The sequence below is a fragment of the Ranitomeya variabilis genome, chromosome 2 (genome assembly GCF_051348905.1).
Source record: "Ranitomeya variabilis isolate aRanVar5 chromosome 2, aRanVar5.hap1, whole genome shotgun sequence".
NCBI classification, from domain to species: domain Eukaryota; kingdom Metazoa; phylum Chordata; class Amphibia; order Anura; family Dendrobatidae; genus Ranitomeya; species Ranitomeya variabilis.
In genome coordinates this window covers 120,696,781-120,718,540 of record NC_135233.1, presented here as the reverse complement: position 1 = coordinate 120,718,540, position 21,760 = coordinate 120,696,781, and the positions used below count along the sequence as shown (strand labels likewise).

The 21,760-nt window shown below is 46.4% G+C and overlaps 1 protein-coding gene across 2 annotated transcripts in view; it reads left to right on the top strand.

The window, feature by feature from the left end:
- The first annotated feature begins 10,581 nt into the window (after positions 1-10,581).
- Positions 10,582-21,760, top strand: part of HEATR1 (HEAT repeat containing 1) — a 100,924-nt gene continuing 89,745 nt past the window's right edge. Inside the window, exons 1-6 of one of the 2 annotated variants that reach the window (XM_077282903.1) lie at positions 10,582-10,741; positions 14,804-14,973; positions 17,045-17,261; positions 17,666-17,807; positions 19,278-19,379; positions 19,592-19,732. In XM_077282903.1, the coding sequence (XP_077139018.1) occupies positions 14,832-14,973; positions 17,045-17,261; positions 17,666-17,807; positions 19,278-19,379; positions 19,592-19,732 (744 nt within the window). In that variant the 5' untranslated portion in view covers positions 10,582-10,741; positions 14,804-14,831. Of the gene's footprint in view, positions 10,742-10,791; positions 10,928-14,803; positions 14,974-17,044; positions 17,262-17,665; positions 17,808-19,277; positions 19,380-19,591; positions 19,733-21,760 lie in introns of those variants that run through there. The other variant, XM_077282904.1, reaches the window with a different exon arrangement.

Sequence of the window (21,760 nt, the reverse complement as noted above, 5' to 3'; positions counted from 1 at the left end):
GCGAGTTTGCTGGCCAATCAAGCACAGTGATACTGTTGTTTGTAAACCAGGTATTAGTACTTTTGGCAGTGTGGACAGGGGCCAAATCCTACTGGAGAATGAAATTTCCACCTCCAATGAGCTTGTCTGCAGAGGGAAGCATGAAGGGCTCTAAAATTTCCTGGTAGACGGCTGTGCTGACTTTGTCTTGATAAAACACAGTGGACCTCCACCAGCAGATGACATGGCTCCCGAATCCATCACTGATTGTGGAAACTTCACACTGTCTAGAGCATGATGAAGATTCTGGTATAACATTAAAAGTGTGTTTGTTCTTACATGCACGTAGCTTTATTGGATTTTTTATTTAAATAGTAATTTTACATCCATTGGGAGTAAAAAAATAATTCTTCCGAAAATGAGGCGACGAGAACACACCATTTTTTTACTACTGTCAACGAGTTGCCATATTGCAGCTTAGGCCTATTCACTAGAGTGTAACTGAGCTGCAATACCTGACACAGCCCATAGATAAACGTGGCAGTGTTTCTTGTAAAGCTGTTAGGCCGGCGTCACACTGGCGAGTTTTACGGACGTAAGAGCGCAGAAACTACGTCCGTAAAACTCGCATAACATACGGCACAATTATTCTCAATGGGGCTGCTCCTATCAGCCGTATATTACGGTTCAGTATTATACGGCTTTCTACGGCCGTACAAAATCGCAGCATGCTGCGTTTGTCAGCGTACTGCGCAAAAAAATCGCCAATGAAAGTCTATGGGGGCGTGAAAAATACGGATTCCACACTGACCAGCAGTGTGACTTGCGAGAAATACGCAGCGGTGTTAGTGAAAAGTCGGTAATTCAATTGCCGGCTTTTAATTTCTCCTGCACAAACCCGACAGGATATGAGACATGGTTTACATACAGTAAACCATCTCATATCCCCTTTTTTTTTGCATATTCCACATTACTAATGTTAGTAGTGTGTATGTGCAAAATTTCAGCGCTGTAGCTGCTGAAATAAAGGGTTAAATGGCGGAAAAAATTGGCGTGGGCTCCCGCGCAATTTTCTCCGCCAGAATGGTAAAGCCAGTGACTGAGGGCAGATATTAATAGCCAGGAGAGGGTCCATGGTTATTGGCCCCCCCGTGGCTAAAAACATCTGCCCCCAGCCACCCCAGAAAAGGCACATCTGGAAGATGCGCCTATTCTGGCACTTGGCCACTCTCTTCCCACTCCCTGTAGCGGTGGGATATGGGGTAATGAAGGGTTAATGCCACCTTGCTATTGGAAGGTGACATTAAGCCAGATTAATAATGGAGAGGCGTCAATTATGACACCTATCCATTATTAATCCAATTGTAGGAAAGGGTTAAAAAACACACACACACATGATTTAAAAGTATTTTAATGAAAAAAACACAGCGGTTGTTGTAATAATTTATTGTACTCTCAGTCCATCAGGAACACCCTCGCTTGGAAAAATAATAAACGCACAAGATACATACCTTCTGCTGTCAGATCAGGTCCCACGAAGTAATCCATCTGAAGGGGTTAACTAATATTACAGGCAGAGCTGCGATAAACCGCTCGCTCGTACCTGTAATCCCCGGGTGCTGAAAGGAAAGCAGTGATCTATACTTACATTCAGTTGCGGTGATGCGCCCCTGCTGGATGTTCTCATGAACTGCAGCCTGGGAACTTTTTCCCACGCTACAGGTCATATGAGGACATCCACCAGGGGGCGCATCACCGCGAATGAATGAAATGTAGGTCAATGACCTACATTTCCTTCAGTCGCGGTGATGCGCCCCCTGGTGGATGTCCTCATATGACCTGTAGCGTGGGAAAAAGTTCCCAGGCTGCAGTTCATGAGAACATCCAGCAGGGGCGCATCACCGCAACTGAATGTAAGTATAGATCACTGCTTTCCTTTCAGCACCCGGGGATTACAGGTACGAGCGAGCGGTTTATCGCAGCTCTGCCTGTAATATTAGTTAACCCCTTCAGATGGATTACTTCGTGGGACCTGATCTGACAGCAGAAGGTATGTATCTTGTGCGTTTATTATTTTTCCAAGCGAGGGTGTTCCTGATGGACTGAGAGTACAATAAATTATTACAACAACCGCTGTGTTTTTTTCATTAAAATACTTTTAAATCATGTGTGTGTGTGTTTTTTAACCCTTTCCTACAATTGGATTAATAATGGATAGGTGTCATAATTGACGCCTCTCCTTTATTAATCTGGCTTAATGTCACCTTACAATAGCAAGGTGGCATTAACCCTTCATTACCCCATATCCCACCGCTACAGGGAGTGGGAAGAGAGTGGCCAAGTGCCGGAATAGGCGCATCTTCCAGATGTGCCTTTTCTGGGGTGGCTGGGGGCAGATGTTTGTAGCCACGGGGGGGCCAATAACCATGGACCCTCTCCTGGCTATTAATATCTGCCCTCAGTCACTGGCTTTACCATTCTGGCGGAGAAAATTGCTCGGGAGCCCACGCCAATTTTTTCCGCCATTTAACCCTTTATTTGAGCAGCTACAGCGGCCAAATTGTGCACATACACACTACTAACATTAGTAGTGTGGAATATGCAAAAAAAATGGGGATATGAGATGGTTTACTGTATGTAAACCATGTCTCATATCCTGTCGGGTTTGTGCAGGAGAAATGAGAAGCCGGCAATTGAATTACCGGCTTTTAACACATATCGCGCTGAATGAAATCTAAATACAGAATATATATATATGTGTCTCAATGACATATATATATATATATACTGTATATATGTTTTCCCGAACATTTGAGCACATAAATCCATTAGATGTCGGTTTTGCAAGCCTGCGCGAAAATCTCGCAGTACGGATGCCATACGGATTACATACGGAGGATGCCATGCGCAAAATACGCTGACACACCCTGACTACGGATCACTATTTTGGGAACATTTCACCGTATTTCGGCCGTAAAATACGGACCGTATTGTCTTACGCCGAGTGTGACGCCGGCCTTAGTTTTATTTTATACATCATTGTGCTGTTTTACTCAGCCATGCTGTGGCTGTAAGCGCACACGTGTTATCTTTATGTGAGCACATCCTGCAATCCAATACGTCATTATAAATATAGAAAAACAAGAGGCAGTCAGCTCCCCAGTAACAAGGCGTCCTCTTATCCAAACAGCTGATGGCATGGGGGACATTCAAATCAGGAAAGGAGCCAAGAGCTGGACATTTCACCAAATTGTTCATGTTCAACTGGGCACACAATATAACAGTGGCTGCAGAAAAGAATAAGGCTACGTGCACACGTTGCGGTTTTTGCTGCGGATCCACAGCGGATTTGACGCTGCGGATCCGCAGCAGTTTTCCATGCGGGGTACAGTACAATGTTACCCTATGGAAAACAAAAACCGCTGTGCCCACGATGCGGAAAAATTAGCGCGGATTCGCTGCGGAAAAAAAGGAGCATGTCACTTCTTTCTGCGGATTCCGCGGCGGTTTTCAACATGCACCAATAGGAAAGTGCTGTTGAAAACCCGCAGAGGAATCCGCAGAAGAAACCGCAGGAAAATCCGCAGTGGAAAAATCCGCAGCAGAATCCGCAACGTGTGCACATACCCTAAAACAGTTTTTTTTTATTTTGCCTCACCTTTGTGGGGATATTAGCAATCAAATAGTTGGAACCAAATGAGTTAATTTTAGGTAAGCCCAAGTGGGTGTTATTGGATATTGTCACGGGGGGCGTGGACTTCCGCCTCCTAATGACACTAGCCAATCATAAACAGTCGGCTACATAGATGTGCAGAAGGACTTTCCACAGCCCAAATATGCTCTGAAGATATATTACACAGCACAGACATACTGGAAATATTAATAAGTTAATAGCACCACACTTCAGGGCTTTGGAATGTATCTTCAGCGCTTATTTAAACTGCACACGCCGGCTTGGAAGACCAGTGCAAAGATGTTGCGTTTTTGCAGTGTTTTTTTTTCTGTATGCAAATTTTAAGCTGCGTTTTACAGTAACAGCGAAGTCTATGATATTTCAGAAATCTCATGCACACAGCTTGGTTTTATTTTCCTGACTGATTTGGAAAACTACTGCTTTTTTGCAAACTGCAGTATGTCACTTCTTTCAGCATTTTTTCACCCATAGGAAACAATGGGTAAGGACTCATTCCCACATGTTATTAAATCGGACTGATGCAATCCGATTACCGTAACCTCTTTCTGACCTCGGACGGGATAGTACGTCTGAGGTCAGATCCCCTGATTAGATGTGGGCTCCGGCGGGGAGTCCGCATCAAAGCCGGGACGTCAGCTGTTTTGAACAGCTGACATGTGCCCGCAATATTTACTATATCTATTAACTAGTTAAATGCCACTGTCAAACGCTGACAGCGGCATTTACCTACCGCTTCTGGCCATCAGGCCGGAAATGAGCAACATCGCCAACCCCCGTCACATGATCGGGGGTCAGCGATGCGTCGGCATAGTAACCAGAGGTCTCTTTGAGACCTCTATGGTTGCTGATGCCGGCTTGCTGTGAGCGCCACCCTGGGTAATTCAGCTATACAGGAGCGATCTGATGATCGCTGCTATGTAGCAGAGCCGATCAGGCTATGCCAGCTTCTAGCCTCCTTCTAGGCTATTGAAGCATGGCAAAAGTAAAAAAAAATGTTTTAAAAAATATGAAAAAAAAATAAATAAAAGTTTAAATCACCCCCTTTTCGCCCCATTGAAAATAATAATAAAAAAAAAATCAAATATACACATATTTGGTATCGCCGCGTTCAGAATCGCCCGATCTATCAATAAAAAAAAAAGGATTACCCTGATCGCTAAACGGCGTAGCAAGAAAAAAATTAGAAACGCCAGAATTATGTTTTTTTGGTCGCTGCAACATTGCATTAAAATGCAATAACGGGCGATCAAAAGAACGTATCTGCACCAAAATGGTATCATTAAAAACGCCAGCTCGGCACGCGAAAAATAAGCCCTCACCCAACCAGAGATCACGAGAAATGGAGACGCTACAGGTATCGGAAAATGGCGCACTTTTTTTTTGTTTGGAATTTTTTTTCACCACTTAGATAAAAAAGAACCTAGACATGTTAGGTGTCTATGAACTCATAATGACCTGGAGAATCATAATTGCAGGTCAGGTTTAGCATTTAGTGAACCTAGCAAAAAAGCCAAACAAAAAACAAGTGTGAGATTTCTCTTTTTTTGCAATTTCACCGCACTTGGAATTTTTTTCCCGTTTTCTAATACACGACATGGTAAAACCAATGGCGACGTTCAAAAGTAAAACTCGCCCGCAAAAAATAAGCCCTCACATGGCCATATTGATGGAAAAATAAAAAAGTTATGGCTCTGGGAAGGAGGGGAGCAAAAAACGAACACGGAAAAACAGAAAATCCCAAGGTCATGAAGGGGTTAAAAATCGGATTGCGTTCGGGCCAATGTTATTCTATCATTGTGTGTTCATCTGTGATTTTTTTTCCAGCTTGGATCAGATCACGATCGGACTGGAAAAAACTTGCAGCATGCTGCGCTTGTAGTCAGAAATCGGATCGGATCCCGCATTAGAAGTCAATGGGTGCGAGAAAAAAATCGCACAGCACTCAGACCATACTGATTTAACACAATTTTGCAGAAATTCTGGTGCCTGCAGCCAAAACACCATTGAGATGACGAGTACTGCAACAAGACAGTGTGTGAATTCACCAATGGGGGATATTAATACAGAGTTTTTTCTGCACCAAAATATTAGCACACCAAGATCTATTGTTTTCAATGGGGCATTACTATTCATATGTCCAGGCAGAGTGACGTCACTACACGTACATGGCACATGGTTACCTCCAAGTGTCCATTCACATATTGCAGATTTTCTGCCAAAAAATCTGCAGCACATTTTTACGATTGTGAAGGAAATACACAAAGTCCTCAGGGGCCGGTTCACCAAGACTGGCGTTTTGTACACGCAGGGTCTGCCGGAATAATGAATGTGCTGCATCATTCAGCTGCCGTGTGCTACAGTCAGAAATCTACCTGAATTTTACAGTACACTTCTGCTATAATATTCTGCCACATTTATGGCGCAAAATAAAATGAATCTTTTGGGTGCACCAAATTTACCACAGTTGTCTGGCGCAAACTGATAAATTGGCGCCTCTCGGTTTCTGCAGAACAGCCCCGTGCATTAGGATATATCTGCACGATGCAACAGTGGTCAATACACAGTGATGTATTAGCTGCAGCGGTGACGTCATGACTACAGGGCACTTCACCACTGCAGCCACTCACTGACCTCAGTGATTGACTGCAGCAGAGATGTGAGCTATAGTCACGATGTCACCGCTGCAGCAGTCATCGCACTGCTGTGGTCAAAACACAGAGACCACACCAGCAGCGGAAAGGCAGCGCTGGATCCAGGAGGTGTGAGGACAAACGGATTTATTTACAGCTGTGGACAAACACCTTAGGCTGCCTTCACACTAGCAGTATTTGGTCAGTATTTTCCATCAGTATTTGTAGCCAAAACCAGGAGTGGAACAAATAGAGGAAAAGTATAATAGTAACATATGCACCACTTCTGTATTTATCACCCACTCCTGGTTTTGGCTTACAAATACTGAGGTAAAATACTGACCAAATACTGATAGTGTGACGGCAGCCTTAGGCCGGGATCACATATACGCGAGATACGGCCAAGTCTCGCAGGTGAAATCCCTCCTCTGGCGCCGGCACTTGGGAGCGGAGCGTGCGGCTCCATGTGTTGCTGTGCGGCTGCACGCTCCGCTCCGGAGTGTCAGCGCCAGAGGAGGGATTTCACCTGTGAGACTCGGCCGTATCTCGCGTATGTGTGATCCCGGCCTAAGGCCACGTTCACACATCAGTATTTGTAGGCTAAAACCAGGAGTGGGACAATCAGAGGAAAAGTATAATAGAAACATATGCACCACTTCTGCATTTATCACCCACTCCTGGTTTTGGCTTATAACTACTGAGGTAAAATACTGAATGTGTGAATGTGGCGTTAAAGTGGTAAACTCCTGTGAAGGAGATACGAGTTATTGTTATTTATGTACTTTTTGCTGGCGATACCTCGAACAGTAGGTCAGGGATTCATGGCGGTGACCTACCTGTAATTATTACACGAGTCCAATATTGGATCACATGTAAGGCCACGCTCCCATGATGAGCTTTAGGGTCCCTTTCCACTTGCGAGATAAAAAACGGTCCGTAATCTGGACCGAAAAAACGGATGGAACGTATGCGATTTTCATGCGAGTGTCATGCGAATACAATGCGATTTTTAATCGCATCATCCGTTTTTTATAATCGCATCATCCGTATGACATCCGTATTACTGTCCGATTTGTACGCACCGGTGTCCTTTGAAAAGCCGGCAATTCAGCGCGGTGTACAGTAAAATCACACTGACAGGTTAGAATAGAGTAGATATATACACATAGAATAGGTATATATACATATATATATGTCAGTGAGACACCTATATATGTATATTTATATTTAATGCAGCGCAAGATAGCATAAAAGCCGCTAATTCAATTGCCGGCTTTTAATTTCTCCTTCCCAAACCCGACAGGATATGAGACATGGTTTACATACAGTAAACCATCTCATATCCCCCTTTTTTTTGCATATTCCACACTACTAATGTTAGTAGTGTGTATGTGCAAAATTTCAGCGCTGTAGCTATTAAATTTAAGGGTTAACTCGCGGAAAAAATTGGCGTGGGCTCCCGCGCAATTTTCTCCGCCAGAGCGGTAAAGCCAGTGACTGAGGGCAGATATTAATAGCCTAGAGAGGGTCCATGGTTATTGGCCCCCCCCTGGCTACAAACATCTGCCCCCAGCCACCCCAGAAAAGGCACATCTGGAAGATGCGCCTATTCTGGCACTTGGCCACTCTCTTCCCACTCCCTGTAGCGGTGGGATATGGGGTAATGAAGGGTTAATGCCACCTTGCTATTGTAAGGTGACATTAAGCCAGATTAATAATGGAGAGGCGTCAATTATGACACCTATCCATTATTAATCCAATTGTAGGAAAGGGTTAAAAAACACACACACACACACACATGATTACAAAGTAGTTTAATGAAATAAACACAGCGGTTGTTGTAATAATTTATTGCTCTCTCAATCCATCAGGAACACCCTCGCTTGGCAACATAATAAACGCACAAGATACATACCCTCAGATGTCAGATCACGTCCCACGATGTAATCCATCTGAAGGGGTTAACTAATATTACAGGCAGGAGCCCTGCTAATGCAGCGGTGTGCTCGTGTCTGTAATTCCCCGGCGAATGAATGAAATGTAGGTCATTGACCTACATTTCCTTCAGTCGCGGTGATGCGCCCCCTGGTGGATGTCCTCATATGACCTGGAGCGTGGGAAAAAGTTCCCAGGCTGCAGTTCATGAGAACATCCACCAGGGGCGCCTCACCGCGACTCAATGTAAGTACAGATCCTGCTTTCCTTTCAGCACCCGGGGATTACAGGCACGAGCGAGTGGTTTATTGCAGCTCGTGCCTGTAATATTAGTTAACCCCTTCAGATGGATTACCTCGTTGGACGTGATCTGACATCAGAAGGTATGTATCTTGTGCGGTTATTATTTTGCCAAGCGAGGGTGTTGCTGATGGATTGAGAGAGCAATAAATTATTACAACAACCGCTGTGTTTATTTCATTAAAATACTTTTAAATCGTGTGTGTGTGTTTTTTAACCCTTTCAAACAATTGGATTAATAATGGATAGGTGTCATAATTGACGCCTCTCCATTATTAATCTGGCTTAATGTCACCTTACAATAGCAAGGTGACATTAACCCTTCATTACCCCATAGCCCACCGCTACAGGGAGTGGGAAGAGAGTGGCCAAGTGCCAGAATAGGCGCATCTTCCAGATGTGCCTTTTCTGGGGTGGCTGGGGGCAGATGTTTTTAGCCACGGGGGGGCCAATAACCATGGACCCTCTCCAGGCTATTAATATCTGCCCTCAGTCACTGGCTTTACCGCTCTGGCGGAGAAAATTGCGCGGGAGCCCACGCCAATTTTTTCCGCCATTTAACCCTTTATTTCAGCAGCTACAGCGCTGAAATTTTGCACATACACACTACTAACATTAGTAATGTGGAATATGCAAAAAAAAAGGGGATATGAGATGGTTTACTGTATGTAAACCATGTCTCATATCCTGTCGGGTATGGGAAGGAGAAATGAAAAGCCGGCAATTGAATTAGCGGCTTTAATGCTATCTAGCGCTGCATTAAATATAAATATACATATATAGGTGTCTCACTGACATATATATATGTATATATACCTATTCTATGTGTATATATCTACTCTATTCTAACCTGTCAGTGTGATTTTACTGTACACCGCGCTGAATTACCGGCTTTTCAAAGGACACCAGTGCGTAAAAATCGGACAGAACTCGCATGGTGCGAGTGCTGTGCGATTTTTTTCTCGCACCCATTGACTTGCATTGGCGAGTCTCGTCCGAGAATCGCAGCAATACGCAGCATGCTGCGATTTTTTTCTCAGCCGATCCAGATTTTTCTCAGTCCGATTTCGGCTGAGAAAAAAATCGCAAATCAAAAGACACCTATTGAATAACATTGATCCGAGTGCAATCCGAGTTTTTATCGGATTGCACGCGTCCGTTTTCCTCGCAAGTGGAAAGGGACCCTTAGGTGCCTTTTTGGTGTTGCAGATTTCCTGCACCTATTCAGTATATTTGGTTACTTGGGTTTTTATTGCTGTGGTTTTGCCTCGTTGGTCTTTTCTGCTGAATAAAGCTGCATTGTTTTTGATATTTCTTGGTATTTGGCTTTGACAAGACTTTATTGATACAGTCATGTGAGGATTACATGCGTTTTTGATGTGTTTCCACTGCAGAAACGCACTAATAACACATGTATGTTTTTATCTGCGAATTCTCAGCATTTAATGCAAGTCCATGGGGAAAATCTCCACAGAAGCCGCAGGGCGCTCAGCATGTCTGCCATGCCCTTCTTTTGGGGTGTTTGGGTGGGCTGCGTTCACATGAGGTTCTGATGCTGCAGAGCTTTGTGTCCTTCCGTCTTGTTCTACACGAAGCTTCTTCTGTTTGTCCAATTCCTAGTACTTATCTTTTATAAACTATTAATGCTGCGGTCCTGTGCATCAATACACGCGTTTTATCTGTGGATTTTCCCCATCTCACCCCAGTCTATGGACAATCTTACTAACTTTGCGATGATGACGTATAACTCACATATAACACAATTACTATAATTTCCCAACTAAAGGCTCTCAGGAACCCCGTGCGGCAGACTGCACCGTGTGACTGTGGCGGTACAGCCCCTGCGAGTGTTTCTCTGTAGTTACCTATTGCATGTGTTGCGCGCCCCCTGCCGGGGATAGCAGGTCACTGCAGGCCGGGCACAGGCTGCAGATATCAGCGGCTTCTGGTCTGTTCCTATTATCGCACATGAGACAATGGAGATGACTGCAGCCGCGGAGCTCCGGCTGTTGGATAAACGTCAGCACTGCGGTATCGCTCCGTCCAACGTTCCGCAGTGTGTACAGTGCACAGACACCACACTTCCGCCAGACGCATAGAGCCGGGAGGAAGTCAGAGCAGAGTGGTTCCGGGTCAGGGGTCGCCCACGTTTCCATGTGGTGTGCGCTGCAGTGAGACGCCCGGTGCACAGGCTCTTCGTACAGTGAGTATATACGGTGGTGTTATACACAGGTCCCCCTTATAGCGCTGTGTGGGGGGCGCCGCTCCTGCTCCTCGGCGCTGACAATGTGGGAATCTGCATTTCATGGTGGGAATCTCTGAACCGTTCTGACTGGTGACTTCAGACCTGTAGCGGTTGTGTGGCCTCAGGCCTCATTCAGACGTTCCTGTACGTGGTCTGTCTGCGGTTTCTACGTATAGAACCTGTACTCTTTCTGTTCTATGGGGCTGGTCACATGTCTCCGGTGTGTCTGGGCCAATATCCCTGTATATGTCTGTTACCGCCATCACTGATGATTACACGGCTCTCTGGGTCTGTGAAAATCACGTACAGTACAAAGATGGCGTCCGCACTCGGTCCCCGCCAACATTGTAATGGATAGAAGTATTGTCGTTGGCTTGCTTTGCGCTACCTGAGAATCACTGACCAGACACTCGGACCGTTACTTTGCTTGTGTGAACACGGACGTCTGAATGATCACGGATGAGATAAGGAGCCGATGAGCTCACATCTGCCTTCTATAACAGCGCAGTGTCCTATAGTAATAAGGATCCTACTATAATGTCTCCCCGTGGTGTTCTCTGGCCGGTGGGGACTGTAATGTGTGGGCGAGTGGGATGTTATAATGTTATTAGTCTGGCTCATATGTGCCTGTACTTCCCATTGTATGGCGGGGCGCAGGCTGCCTGTGGCTTAGTGGCGGCTGCCTGGGGTGAGGTGGCATCTGCTTGTGTTGGGACGCAGGCTGCTTGTGGTGAAGCGGCATGCTGCTTGTGTTGGGACGCATGCTGCTTGTGAAGCGGCATCAGCTTGTGTTGGGGCGCATGCTGCTTGTGGTGAAGTGGCGTCTGCTTGTGTTGGGGCGCATGCTGCTTGTGGTGAAGCGGCGTCTGCTTGTGTTGGGGCGCATGCTGCTTGTGGTGAAGCGGCATCTGCTTGTGTTGGGGCGCATGCTGCTTGTGGTGAAGCGGCATCTGCTTGTGTTGGGGCGCATGCTGCTTGTGGTGAAGCGGCGTCTGCTTGTGTTGGGGCGCATGCTGCTTGTGGTGAAGCGGCGTCTGCTTGTGTTGGGGCGCATGCTGCTTGTGGTGAAGCGGCGTCTGCTTGTGTTGGGGCGCATGCTGCTTGTGGTGAAGCGGCGTCTGCTTGTGTTGGGGCGCATGCTGCTTGTGGTGAAGCGGCGTCTGCTTGTGTTGGGGCGCATGCTGCTTGTGGTGAAGCGGCGTCTGCTTGTGGTGAAGCGGCGTCTGCTTGTGTTGGGGCGCATGCTGCTTGTGAAGTGGCGTCTGCTTGTGTTGGGGCGCATGCTGCTTGTGGTGAAGCGGCGTCTGCTTGTGTTGGGGCGCATGCTGCTTGCGGTGAAGCGGCGTCTGCTTGTGTTGGGGCGCATGCTGCTTGTGGTGAAGCGGCGTCTGCTTGTGTTGGGGCGCATGCTGCTTGTGGTGAAGCGGCGTCTGCTTGTGTTGGGGCGCATGCTGCTTGTGGTGAAGCGGCGTCTGCTTGTGTTGGGGCGCATGCTGCTTGTGGTGAAGCGGCGTCTGCTTGTGTTGGGGCGCATGCTGCTTGCGGTGAAGCGGCGTCTGCTTGTGTTGGGGCGCATGCTGCTTGCGGTGAAGCGGCGTCTGCTTGTGTTGGGGCGCATGCTGCTTGCGGTGAAGCGGCGTCTGCTTGTGTTGGGGCGCAGGCTGCTTGCGGTGAAGCGGCGTCTGCTTGTGTTGGGACGCAGGCTGCTTGTGGTGAAGTGGTGGCTGCTTGTGTTGGGACGCAGGCTGCTTGTGGTGAAGTGACGTTTGCTTGTGTTGGGGCGGGCGCAGGCTGCTTGTGGCGGAAGGCGTCTGCTGGCAGAGTGCACACTGTATATGGGAAACAGATGTGTGCTGTTATTTAAAGGGCTTGTACCGATTTTGGACTTTATTCCCTATTTGTAGGGTAGGGAATCTCGGTCCCCTGTTCCCAAAATGCTCTGCTCTTGGAGAGCGCGCAGTGCGGATCTGCAATGCGCCCATGCTGCTTATTCAACCTGTTGACCTTCTGCAGCGCCACCACTGGCAACCATGAAGCCGCGAGGGAGGGTAGCGGTGCGCTCATGCAGATTAATCTAGAGAAGAGCCAGGAAACATTACAGTTCAAATGAATAAAAATTATCTCTCTGCCTCAAAAAAGTAAACTGTTTCTCTGGCGCAGCCTAGTGTGGTGGTGGCTAGGTAATGTCTGGCACTTTAAGGGTATGTGCACACGCTGCGGATTTTGCTGCGGATCCACAGCGGTTTCCCATGCATTTACAGTACCATGTAAAGCTATGGGAAATGAAATCTGCAGTGCACTTGCTGCGGAAAAAAACGCGCGGAAACGCAGCGGTTTATTTTCCGCAGCATGTCAATTTTTTGTGCGGATTCTGCTGCGGGTTTACACCTGCTCCAATAGAAATCTGCAGGTGAAAACCCGCAGAGGAAACCGCGATAAATCCGCAGTAAAAACCGCAGTGGTTTTGCACTGCGGATTTATCAAATCCGCTGCGGAAAATTCCGCAATGGAATCCGCAGCGTGTGCACAAGCCCTTATAAACCACATGCCAAGGAGTCCTCTACAATCTCAAAAATCCCATCTGTAGTCGGCTGTTTTTGGGGTCTTTCCCTCACGGTAGTAGGGTACTTGTTATCTAGGTCAGAAACCTTTGTCTTTGGTCTCGGGAGAGGAGGTGGAAGAGGCAAGTACTGTGTTTCCTTTTTTGTATACATTTTTTACCCACAAAGTATTTACTGCCTTGTAAGGCAGTATTCACACGTTCAATATTTGGTCAGTATTTTCCCTCAGTATTTGTAAGCCAAAACCAGGAGTGGGTGATAAATACAGAAGTGGTGACGTGTTTCTATGAGGCTGTGTGCCCACGTTGTGTTTTTTATGTGTTTCCACCTCGTTTTTTCGGCAGCGGAAACTCTGAAAGAACGCATTCCCATGCAATCCTATGGGATTCCGCAGTTGCTGTGCCCATGCTGTGGATTTTCCCGCTGCGAAATTGCATAGCGGTAAAATACACAGCATGTTCACTATTTCCGCGGAATCGCGACGATTCCGCCGCCATAGGATTGCATTGAAACTCTCACTTTACGCATGTGGCTATGTCCACCATGCGTAAAGTGAGCGCTTCATGTGCGGATGGTACCTCCTCCGGGCCCTTCCTGTAAAAAAAAAAAAAAAAAAAAAAAAAAAAAAAAGAATTGAAATATAAGATAGGGATATACTTACCATCTGATGGCCCCCGGGGTCCTCCCGCCTCTCAGCGGTGCACGCGGCGGCCTCCGTTCCCAGGGATGCATTGCATGGTTACCTGGGATGACATCGCAGTCACGTGACCGTGATGTCACAAAGGTCCTTTGCGCAAAGCATCCCTGGAAATGGTACCGGGAGCACCGCTGAGGAGATCGGGGACCGTCGGAAGGTGAGAATAACCATATTTTTAATTTTTTTAATTATTTTTAACATTCTATCGTTTACTATTGATGCTGCATCAATAGTAAAAAGTTGGTCACACTTGTCAAGCACTATGCTTGACAAGTGTGACCAACCTGTCAATCACTTTTCCAAGTGAGGCTTCAAATCGCATGGAAAAGCGCGAGCATTCTGCAATCTAAAAATGCTTGTGTTTTGCGGGAAAACGCATGCGAATTCTGCATGCATTTTACCCGCGCAGGGAGTTGCGGAAATGCTGCGGATATTTCTGCAACGTGGGCACATAGCCTTATACTTTTCTTCTGATTGTTCCACTCCTGGCTTTTTGCCTTACAATTACTGAGGTAAAATACTGATCGTGTGAACACGGCCTTATGGCAGCTGGTGGTCTCCCTGAAGAGAAACCGTATTCCTAAGAGCCAATGCCGGTTGTGATGAAACTACTCATATACTTCATCTATTAAGGTCCCTTTACAATAAGTTTTGCTTTGTTTCTAACTGATGTCTATGGAAATTTCTACCCGGTCTCCTGCCTCTCACGTGGCTCATATTACCTTTATGCCGATGTTCTTACACTTTTTCTCTCCACTTTAGGACTCCGTGCCCATAACAAGCCACAGACATGACTTCTTTAGCCCACCAACTGAAGCGCCTGGCGCTGCCACAGACTGACGCCAGCCTTCTTGGTCGGCATCACACGGCATCACTTCTCTTTGATCCAAAGGAAGCTGCAAGTATTGACAGAGAAACGTTTTATGCTCTCGGTAAGCAGCAGTTTCCGACGATATAACAAAGTGCAAAACCAACTCTGGCTTTAAGGGAATCTGTCACCCCAAAATTCGCCTATAAGCTGCGGCCACCGACATCAGGGGCTTATCTACAGCATTTTATAATGCTGTAGATAAGCCCCCGATGTTAGGCTGCTTTCACACTAGCGTCGGTACGGGCCCGTCGCAGTGCATTGGCCCTACGTATCGACGCATGCTGTGAAATAAATGCCCGACGTGGGCAGTGGAAGCAGTCTTACGATGCTTCCGCTGCCCAATTGCAAGGTCCGGGGAGGAGAGGGCAGAGTTTCGGCCGTGCATGCGCAGTCGAAAATGGCAGGCTCGACGCACAAAAAAACGTTACATGTAACGTTTTTTTTTGTGCCGGCGGTCCGCCAAATCACGACGCAACCGTCGCATGACGGTTGCGACGTGTGGCAATACGTCGCAATGCGTCGGTAATGTAAGTCTATGGGGAAAAAACGCATCCTGCAGACAACTTTGCAGGATGCGTTTTTTCTCCTGAACGACGCATTGCAACGTATTGCAAACGACGCTAGTGTGAAAGTGGCATAACCTGCAAGATAAGAAAAAGAGGTCATATTATGCTCACCCAGGGGCTGTCCCTGTTCGGTTCGGGTCCGATGGGTGTTGCGGTCCTGTCCAGCGCCTCCCATCTTCATAGGATGACGTCCTCTTCTGGTCTTCACGCTGCGGCTCCAGTGCAGGCGTACTTTGTCTTCCCTGTTGAGGGCAGAGCAAAGTACTGCAGTGCGTAGGCGCCGGGAAAGGTCACAGAGGCAAATTTTGGGGTGACACATTCCGTTTAATAAAATATCCCAGTTTATTTCTGTTCGCTCTGGTGCTGGTTCTTCCATTAACTGGTCTCTTAATGACACTCCTAATGGTCTGATCACACAATGACACGTCGTCTCTGTATGGCATCAGCGTTACAAGTTGGAAAATCTCATAAACAGGCCCATTTATTATAGTGGAAGCCATAAGTTGACATCAAAGATCTAAGCATCTGGTATTATAATATTTGTAAACTGATTTTTATGTAATGCCCCGATGTATTTAGTTTTATCCAGCATAATCGGTACATTTTATCTATTAATATAACGGGTAGGGGGTGCACCCAATGAATTAGTTAGCTCGAGAAGGGTGCTAGTTCCTCTGGAGCCAACCTCTGAGCTCCTGTAGACTAATAGCAGGAATGGAAATATCCCCGACGCTATATATCCCTATTCTCTTTCTATATATTTCCTACATAAACAGATGATGTTGCCTTATTGACCATACCAATAACTAAGCCAGCCCCCTTCATTTTCTACATTTTCTATAAAGAAAGGACGTAACGACAGATTAAATACTGTACTGTGCTAGACGGCCGTATAACTCGGACGAGGATTGCAATGCAATGTTCGGACTAGCAGACGGCTGTCCCGACTCGAGCATGACCACTTCATGTTTTTTTATGCATCTCTCATGCTTGGGTCGGGAAAACCAACGGCCAGACCTAGCTTTTCGTTGCAATCCTCATCCGAGTTGTACAGCAGTCTGACCCTAAGGCTGGCTCATTGCTGAAGATCACCTTTTAGATGTGAACTGTGTTAGTAAATTATATAACTTACTAATTTAATCAGATGTAACTACAGGGTTTTTTCAAAGCTGGAAACCCCTTTAATTAAAGTGTACCTCCCAGGTTTTGAAAACTTGTTACTTGTCTGTAATTCTCCTCTGAGTTACCAGCATTGTCCTCCTGCTTAGGACTTGAAGAAAGGGGCTGCAGCATTCAGTATAGATAGGATGTACTTCAGAAGAATAGGAGATGCACTGTAGTACATGGCAGCAGCCGCTACACGTTAAATGGAGTTGTTCGATGGAGATCCATTCATTGTTTCACATACGGTCGCCCAATCTTATATGAGCAGTGCAGGTGCCGGATGTCAGACCCCCACCAGTCTGATACTGATGTTCTTTATCACAACATATGACCAGACAGCCCCTTTAAGATCTGTATGTGAATGTATAGAAATAATTCCAAGTTTTTTTTATCCTTCTGTAGGATGCACTGGGCTTGAAGAGCTTATGGGGATTGACGCGTCCTTTGCAATCTTTGAGGAGACCCTGTTCAGTACCACTTCTAAAAGCTTGGAGCGCAGCGTGCAAACCAAAGCCGTGAACCAGCAGCTGGATGAAAGCGTAGCCTTGTTTCTTACCCACCTGTCCCCTTACTTCATGCTGAGGCCTGCCCAGAAGTGCCTGGAATGGCTCATTCACAGGTTCGGTATCCGATATTACTGTCTGCATCCACAGGACTTATCATACATGCCCAGTATATGTGGGACCCCCACCCAGCTTCTAGTTGCCCTGAAATATGGCATGTCTAGTGGACTAAATGTCAAACAACCAAGATTACATTTGATTAAATGTAATACTCCTACTGGATGGAAATGCAGATAAATGCTGCAATCTGGAGACCTCTCTGTAGATAGACTCCTATCTAAATTGGCCAGCCCATCCACCAATGTATCTCTGATGGCTCCAGCTTCTGCTAGTGGTAATTCCATTAGTAATGTATTAAGCAATGGCTGTTATTCCGGTTCCCCAATATATATTGTGTGTAGTATCTATTATTGTGTGTATAATGTGTTATATCATAGAGTAATATAATGTTTATTTCCAGGTTTCATATCCATCTCTACAATCAAGACAGTCTGATTGGTTGTGTTCTGCCATATCATGAAACTAAAATATTTGTCCGCGTCATTCAACTTTTAAAGATTAAAGAACCTACACACAAGTGGAACTGGCTGTACCAAATTCAGGTAAGTATTCAAGTGGTGTTACGTCCCTTGTAAGGAAACTATTAAGGGAAAGCAGTCAGGAGTCGTGCTGCCGAACCACAGATATCAATGGGATGAGCTCTCTTGCTTTTCAGACAAGACATAAATCGAAATTGAGCCTGGACTAGGAAAGTGTCATGTCCCCGCCCCCTTGACTCTTCTGTCAATTTCCAGCCAACTCCTTTTCATGCTTCCATGGTTTGGGCAGCATGAATCTCATCTGAGGTTCCCTTTAAACAAGTGTCCCATCCTAATAATGCATTTTGCACGTGGTTATGAATGTTGCTGCTTTCAGTCTGCCCATTGTAAGGCCAGAGGAGCGTTAGGTGCAGCAGAGCCAGATGTGGCAAGATAAATGATTACAGGCCACCTGAAAGTTGAAAGTTGTGTAGAACGGCCATTGGTCACCCCATTAAATAGCTTGCAGCCAAGCACTCCCACCCTTAAAGGGATTCCACACTTTCAGAAAATCCCAAATCTTGCATGCAGTTTATATTAAATAAAATCTTTTAAACACCCTCCCCAAGGTCAGCGCCGAGTCTCGCCACTGCCATCTTATATTTGTTGCAGCGCTGACATCATGTCGGCAGCACTGCAGCCAATCACTGAGCATGCTGGGAAACACCTTGTCCGAGCACGTTTGCTCATCACTACTAAGGACATGGAAAAACACCACTAGTGGGTGGCGGCTGGCCAGCAAATTTTTGGCATAGAACAGATTTTAACCTTCAAGGGAAATTTGAATACGCTAAATGGTAAAAATGGTATTTCGGCTTTTGTCCCTGCCATGTTGGGAGGTCAGCGGGGTTGGTGACTTTATATTCAGATACCTGCAGAGGTGTGTGTGCCAGTGTTGGCTATCGTACACCTGTCCTATTCTAGCAGGATAAGTGCACAGGGAGATCTATCAGTATCAGATTGGTGGGAGTCTGACGTCCCCTACCCAACCGATCATCTGTTACCAGATCCCACAGTGACCAAAAATAACTGTACGGTTCATAGTGGCCGATCTACACCCTTGTAGGATCTATTGTGTAGTCCTTGGCTACAGCTAACATCAGTCGGTGTCGGACCCCCATGGATTGGATATTGATGACCTATGCCAAGGATAGGTGATGAATATTAGATGCTTGGGCAATCGCCTTAAAATAAATCATCTGTTGCTTGCCCTTATTAGTTACATGTACAGCAATCAAAGGGGTTAATGCTGAACCACCCGCAAACTCTAGTTTGAAGAGTTAAAAACTGCATTTTATAAGCCGCACATCTGCTCTCCTTTATCCATGTATATGAATGATTGGAGTAAATGCCGAACTAAGGGCCCGGTCTGTGCCCAATTCTGCGGGGCTGGTTTGTATCTGCACTTTCTTCTGCCGTACCTGTAGTATATGTATTATTAGTATTTCTGCAATGCTACTATCGTATTATCTTTTTTGTTATTTTTCTATACAGAAGCCCGGCGTCCCTCTCGCCAGGAGCACCGTAATCACACATTGTTACAAGGATATGGGGTTTATGGAGTTTGTTTGCAGCTTGGTTACGAAATCTGTGAAGGTTTGTGTTTATTCACGTAGTGCACATATGTCTTACTTTAGTCTGTGATCTACTTGGTGAATGACTCTAAACTATGTACAGTATGTGGCATTCATTGTCTGATAAGTCTCTTCTGCATCACCATGGGGCTGAGCGATCACTGTACATTTACTTTTTTTTTAATGCTGCTTTATTTCCAGAATCATATTTTTGTCTGTTATTTCATTTCATAGGCTTTTTCCAAAGACTCAGAAGGCAAAGCCAAGCTGAGGGTCTTGATATCATTTTACGTCTCAACGATTGTGGCTGCTATGGAAGCTGCAGAAAATCTCTCCGACACATTTGTTGCCAAGCTCCTTCCTTACGTACAGAAGGTATCAGTCTGACTACGATATACTCTTTATCCTATACAATACAGGGTGCGGACCCCAGGCCTCCAGTGGGGCAACGTTTTAATGCAAATTAGCACAAGGTTTGATCAAAGGTGTAATCTTAAACATGGATGTCATTGATGGAGAGGTTTCCTGTACCCACCAGGGTACAGGAAAGAAGGGACGACTTCTACAAATTAATTTAATTGCAAATTAATCTGTGGCACTGAGAGACCAGCCAATAAATGAAGAAAGCAGCTTAGTGCTAGCGCTACTAGGGTTCAGCTGTGAGAGCCACTGTCAGTGGTGGGGATCATTTCAAATTCTCGTATCCATTGGTATCAACCACTGAGGACTCTCAATTCTTAATATTTTTCGTATCCATTGGTACATTTAGGAAGCAGCTTTTTTTCCACACAATTTTTTTTTTTTTTAATTTAATTATTTTTCTAAGCAGAAGACATTTGGCTCATTGGGCCAGCAGGTTGTGGCTGGTCAGGTGCTTCTGTATATAGGATATATTGGATTTATTGAAACAACATAAGTGCCTGCCTTCTAGTCACCTAGTTTGTAAAAAAAAAAAAAAAAAAAAGGACCTAGGTCCATCAGCTTCAACCTCTTTTTTTTTTTTTTTTCTTGAAACTTTACATTGGGTACTTTACAGCAGAGGTGTCAAACTGCATTCCTCGAGGGCCGCAAACAGGTCATGTTTTCAGGATTTCCTTGGCATTCCACAAGGTGCTGGAATCATTCTGTGCAGGTGATTAAATTATCACCTGTGCAATACAAGGAAATCCTGAAAACATGACCTGTTTGCGGCCCTCGAGGAATGCAGTTTGACACCTCTGCTTTACAGCATCAAGGTTCTCCCCTCCTTTAGGTTCCGGGTTGGAAGTAGTTGTGCAACTGAACAGCTGCATCATGGTGGAGCCAAATGTTTTAATACACCTTCACACCTGCTTGTTTTTCCCTCAATCTCCACCGCCCAGTTTGATTGACAGCTTTGGCTGGACAGCATCAGCCTTCTCCAGTTTTGCTTAGTGTCGCATAGGAGGCACACCTAAGATTTTTTACTCCTGTTTTTTTTCCGACGGATTACAGATGAAGAAAAGTGGGTCTCCTGTGAGACTCCCGGCATGGCTCCTTCCTCGGCCCCCTATTATGGGGTGCCCGGTTGAAGTAGAGATGGCTATTCCCCATTTTGCTCCTTCCCCAGTCCCTCGGGTGCTGGCTCGAAGTCGAGACCCTCCCTCCTTCCCCAATTTCTTTTGGTTTCTGGGTTGAGGTCGAGGCGAGGATAAAGGCCCCTGAAGGTGACAACAGCACGCCTCAGGTAGGGCCTGTACAGGCAGCATTCTACAGCTCCCAGCAATGGGCCAGCACACTGCGCCTGCATCCAGGGACCCCAGCTCAGCTGCGGGCTCCTGTCGGGGCCGGGGGGAGTGCAGGCAGGCATGGCACAGACACAGGGCTCCCTGCGCCCCGTCTCTGCGGCAGCACCAGCTCTGTACTGCCTCAGGGGGACCCCTCACAGGCCCCCCCCCTCCCACTTACAGCCCCACCGCTATCCTGCCTTTAAATCCGGGGGGTCCGGTTCAGATCCGACCCCCCAGACTTCCGCGCCGGCCTGGAGCCTTTCTGGGCATCAGGTATCTAATTTAGGCCCCGGCTTCGGCCTAGCTGTAGCCGCTGCCTCCTCTCCGCCCCCCGGCCCGCCCCCCGGATGACAAATATGACACTCTACAGTGTCATAAAGGGGGTGGATCGAGACAGAAAGGATGCGTTTTTACACAGCTTTGCCACCTTTTTCTCAGCTCTCCGCCCCTTCTCCCCCTGCCTCTTCTCCTCGACGGCCATTTCTACTGCAGCAAGGATTAACCCTGCATCTCCCGGTCAGCAGGACCAGGACCAGGCCAGCCAGTCTCCGGGGGGCACATGACTGGATCTTCGGCGCTGGACCAGCTGAGTTGTTTTACTCGCCTGTGAATCCATATTACCTATAAGGCTCCCCTATAGGTTTCTCTACCCCTG